The sequence below is a fragment of the Genypterus blacodes genome, unplaced genomic scaffold (assembly GCF_046128005.1).
Source record: "Genypterus blacodes isolate CSIRO-AG114 ecotype Tasmania unplaced genomic scaffold, CSIRO-AGI_Gbla_v1 ptg000292l_1, whole genome shotgun sequence".
In the NCBI taxonomy this organism is placed as follows: Eukaryota; Metazoa; Chordata; class Actinopteri; order Ophidiiformes; family Ophidiidae; genus Genypterus; species Genypterus blacodes.
This window is the reverse complement of record NW_027467083.1, coordinates 112,501-117,500: the sequence shown is the minus strand read 5'-3', so window position 1 is coordinate 117,500 and position 5,000 is coordinate 112,501. Positions and strand designations below refer to the sequence as shown.

At 51.4% G+C, this 5,000-nt stretch overlaps 1 protein-coding gene across 1 annotated transcript in view; it reads right to left on the bottom strand.

The window, feature by feature from the left end:
* Positions 1–5,000, bottom strand: part of gnas (GNAS complex locus) — a 16,838-nt gene that overhangs the window by 3,319 nt on the left and 8,519 nt on the right. Inside the window, exons 5-11 of the mRNA XM_076137068.1 lie at positions 3,960–4,057; positions 2,291–2,345; positions 1,578–1,651; positions 1,368–1,426; positions 1,141–1,261; positions 899–1,029; positions 15–82 (exon numbers count right to left, since the gene is read on the bottom strand). Of these exons, the coding sequence (XP_075993183.1) occupies positions 15–82; positions 899–1,029; positions 1,141–1,261; positions 1,368–1,426; positions 1,578–1,651; positions 2,291–2,345; positions 3,960–4,057 (606 nt within the window). The remainder of the gene's footprint in view (positions 1–14; positions 83–898; positions 1,030–1,140; positions 1,262–1,367; positions 1,427–1,577; positions 1,652–2,290; positions 2,346–3,959; positions 4,058–5,000) is intronic.

The window sequence follows — 5,000 nt, the reverse complement described above, 5'->3', positions numbered from 1 at the left end:
AGATCTGCACTCACCAGGAACTCGTCTCGTATGAAGTACTTTGCCCGTGTGACTCGTGGATCTTCTCCAGGCTCCGGTGTCGCTGCAACACAAGAGAGAACAAGAGAACCCATGATGTCACAGCTTCTCATGACACACAATCTGCCACGGCATTTCAAAGACGCCCCGCCTCCTCCACAGTCTCAAACACTTCTGTGTCCAGGGCCACAAATTCTTCAAAATGGAATTATGGAAGTAAACTTGAATCTCAAACTGTGAGAAGAACATTATGACCCAAAGTGATGTAATGGGTTTCCAACATAAAATGAGTGAGTATGCAGATATGCAATAGGCCGGATAGTCAGGGTGAGCCGCTGGATCTGTGTCAGCAGTGACCTCTTGTGGCCGAGGATACTAAATACACTTTACTGCACCAAACAGGAGCCACACAGAAAACTCAAGACTTTATACTGGGACAGGACAGGACATTCATTTATACACAGATAGAGAGAGAGAGAGAGGGAGACAGAGGAAGGAGGGAGAGACAGAGAGAGAGAGAGAGAGAGAGAGACAGATGGACGGACAGAAAGTAGAGAGAGAGAGTCTGTGTGTCCAGGAAACTTATAAGAACCAGGGAATTGATCAAAGTGGGCCAAATGCAGCCCAGGTGGTGTAAACTGGGCCATGCTGGAGTCTGGATCCCAGCTGGGACGTTCAGGACAGTTTGGGTCGTCTGCTGACCCTAATTTACTCACAAGTGTTCAGTTATGTGTTCATGTTCACACTGTGAAGAGTGGGCAGAGACTAATGTGAGATTAAAACAAGTTAGAATTAATGTCTGGAGTTTGTAAGAAGAAGGAGGAGGAGGAGGAGGAGGAAGAGGAGGAGGAGGAGGAGGGGCTGTTAAACGGCTTCTTACCATCGTCGGGTGTGGTGTAGCGAGCAAACTCTGGAAAGTATTCCTCGATCTTGGACTTCCCTGCCAGCACCTTGTCTGCTAGCAGGTCCTGCTTGTTGAGGAAGAGGATGACAGAAATGGTCCTCAGCCACCTGAAGAGGAGGAAACACAGAATCAATCAGCACCAACCAAACCGTCCCACGCAGTCACCCCGGCGGCTCAGACCGCAGGAACCATGATGTCACCCATCAGGCTCAGCTCACCTGTTGTTCCAGATGTTCTTGAAAAGGTTGAGAGCTTCCTGTACACGGTTGGTCTGATTGTCCTCTCTGATCACCATGTTGTAACTGCTACTGGCCACCACGAAGATGATGGCCGTGACATCTGAGTATCACAGCCGCATACCCACACCCACACCCACACACACGAGGTCAGCTCAGAGAAAGATCAGCCTGGATGTGAGCTTCAGAGCTGCAGGCTGAGATCTTACCATTAAAACACTGGATCCATTTCCGGCGTTCGTCTCTTTGCCCTCCGACATCGAACATACTGCAGATGAAAGAGGAGAGAGGCTGCGGTCATGAGGATGAAGAGACTCCAGGCTCCTACACGTGTGTGTGTGTGTGTGTGCATGTATTCACTCCACATGTTGGAGTCAGACAGCAGAGCCAAGCTGCTGCAGGAACTCAAGTTTACTCACTGGAAATTCACTTTGTCCACCTGGAATCTGGTCTCAAAGATCCCTGAGGTCAGCACTCTGCACCTCAGTAAGTCCTGAGGAGGAGACAAGAGGAGACACACGTCAAGGTGTTGGAACGCTTAAGGGTCCACAGTGTGGAGCAACATGAACACTCCAAGCTGCTTCTCTGTCTTGAACATTTCTCTGTGGGCCTGCAGGGACACGGGACAGAATCTGGGACAGAGACGGGTTTTTATATCCCCGTCTCTCAGCTCGGGTAGGGAGCTGGTGGAGGAGACCAGACCCACACACACACACACACACACACACACACACACACACACACACACACACACACACACACACACACACACACACACACACACACACACACACACACACACACACACACACACACACACACACACACACAGCTGCTGCATCAGCACACTGAGACTGAGATGAGACTGTGTGTGTGTGTGTGTGTGTGTGTGTGTTGTGTCAAATGTGAAAGTGAAAATCACACTGAGCAGAGGTCTGACTGCTCTATTGATTCAACAAGTTCACAGGCCGACTGAAAACAAACGCTAGAATGTTTTGCGTACAGAGATGCGTGGCAGAGGGACAGAGAGAGAGAGAGAGAGAGAGAGAGAGGGAAAAGACAGAGGCAGAAGGAGAGAGAGAAGTGGAGGAGGACTGAGAGGGGTGGGTGTGTGTGTGTCCTCAGAGCTCACCTGATCTGTTGGAGTGTAGTCGCTCTGCTTCACGATGGCGATCTTGTCTAGAAAGCTGAAAAAGTGAGAGAGAGAGAGAGAGAGAGAGAGAGAGAGAGAGAGAGAGAGAGTAGACGGAAGAGATCCACCATGAGACTGACATCACACAAACACAAACTAATGACATCGTAACGCCACGACCAATCAGCACGCAGCACGTCACACACACCTCAAACTGCTGCGCCTCGATCACGTGGGACCAAACTAACAAAGACGCAGTGCAACTAGAGGTCAGGACCTGTGCCTCCATTTATACAAGAGGGAGGGAGAAGAAGAGACGTGGTGAGGAAGATGACGAGCAAGTGCACGCGCCTGAGCGATGGTGAGGGAGAGGAGCAGGCATGTGAGGGGGGAGGAAAGGAGAGAGAGAAGAGGAGAGAGGTAGAGAGAGAGAGAAAGGTAGAGAGAGAGGTAGAGAGAGAGAGAGAGAGAGAGAGAGAGAATGAAAGCGTAGTGGCGTCTGTCTGACATTACAGAGCAGATTTCAAAAATAGCTCCCCAGCGCCCTGGCCTCCAGCACGGTTACCATGGAGACCAAACCACAGGCGCTATTAATAGTCTGTATCAGCGCCGAATCTAGTGCGCTGAGAAAAGAGAGACGGGCAGACAAACAGAGAGACAGACGGACAGAGACAGAGACAGAGAGAGGAGGAGGAGAAGGAGACAGCAGGAGCGAGATGAGCCTGTGTGTCTATGAGTGTGTGTGTGTGTGTGTGTGTGTTTTTTGTGCTGAATGTGTGAAGAAGAAGAGGAGGGAGGGAATGAAGGCCTGGACTGTACCAACACAAGCCACCGTGGGGGGGAAACAGGGCGGCGTTCCACCTACAGCAGACGCTTAAAAGACAAAACGCCACATCGGGTTATAATTCACGTACGCGTAGCGAGCGGCGGCGCGCTGGGCGATTCAGAGCGGCGCCGAGCGAGCGTGCGGCCGAGCGGTGCGGCGCTGCTCCTCACGCGTCGCCCCTCGTCTTCCTCCTAACATCCTCCGTCTGCAGATGACTCAGCCTCAGCCATGTTTGCTCCCACAGCACTGGAAACTGCTGCTGCTTCATGAGAACGACTGAACTCTCTCTGTGTGTGTGTGTGTGTGTGTGTGTGTGTGTGTGTGTGTGTGTGTGTGTGTGTGTGTGTGTGTGTGTGTGTGTGTGTGTGTGTGTGTGTGTGTGTGTGTGTGTGTGTGTGTGTGTGTGTGCGCGCGCGCGCGCGTGTGTGTGTGTGTGTGTGTGGAGTCGTGTTGTTTATCTGTGATTGTGACTGAACATCAATCTAACCTTCTCTCAGTGACTGAAGCTCACACACTCACCTATACGCTGAACGTGTGTGTGTGTGTTTGTGTGTGTATCAATAAGACATCCAGGTTCATCAGTGCTCATGTGTGGATGTTGCTGATTGAGGACTTGTGCCCAGTGTGTTGGCAGATTGACCCTGCAGAGGTCAAGCATCACCGCGGAGACGATCACGCTGATGCTTGACCTCTGCAGGGTGGCGTGTTGTCATATGAGAGGCAGACGTTTTCCTCGTGTGTGGAGAATCACATCCGTGTGTCACCACGGCGACTCAGGCTTGGTATGGACAGTGTCTCAGACAGAACACGGGAGGTGAGACAGTTAGGACGGCGGTTACTTACTACTGTGCACAGTCGATGAGCTGGTACTCGTTGGACCTCTCGTAACACGCTCGCACCCCCTCGTCCCGCCACAGGGTCTCTGCGTGGTTGTAAAACTCCTGAGGCGAGGACACGGAAGACACGGACAGAGACAGAAGGGACGAAAGGAAAGGAGGAAGGAGAGAAACAAAGGGGAAGAATTAGAAGTTCCAATGGAAGTGCAGTGAGTTATTCCACATTAAAACAGGATGACATGAGGTCGGTCTTCAGCTGGCAGATGTTCTCAGACCTGTGGGACGATTCAGTGCCGCTAAAGACAGACAGCTGAGTCCTAGAGACGAGAGTAGGAGGACTGTAGCTCTACTTCACCTCTGTACTCTGACTAACTGGGAGGAACTCATGACATCATTACAGAAAAGAAGTAAGAGCTCTTCAGTTCGTCTGTCGTTGTCCTGTATGAGGACAGGAAGGAGGACAAAGAGGAGGACAGGGAGGAGGACAGGGCCGTCCACTGTCCCGGGTGTGCGTTTGTGTTGACACCACATGCAGTGTACGTGGTGCCCGGGCAGAGCAGTGTGTACGTGTGTGTAAAGGTAAATAGAGGTACAGCACCTCACTGTCCAACTGACTGACGTGCAGCCGCCAGCAGACAGACGGACGGACGACTTTGTCCCCCAGAGAGATCTGTGGATGCCTAACAACACGTCCAGCTACACTTAGACAGACAGCTACACACACTCACACACACACTCACACGGTGACGGACATTTAGTCTTGTTGGCGTCATAAACGAGTCCTGAACAAACACGTGCTGATGTTTCCAGCATGGAGAGGTGAAGGTGATGATGTACTGGAGATAAGGTGTGTGCGTGTGTGTGTGTGTGTGTGTGTGCGTGTGTGAGCCGACCAGAGCCCAAGTGACTCAGCAGCACAGTGAGCGCCTGTGTGTGTGTGTGTGTGTGGATGTTTTAGTTAATTAACAGGAACTTTGCATTTATTGTGTCCATGACTCGCTGTAATCCAGACCAAACACAGGCTGCTTCCTTGTTACGCAGTGGGAAC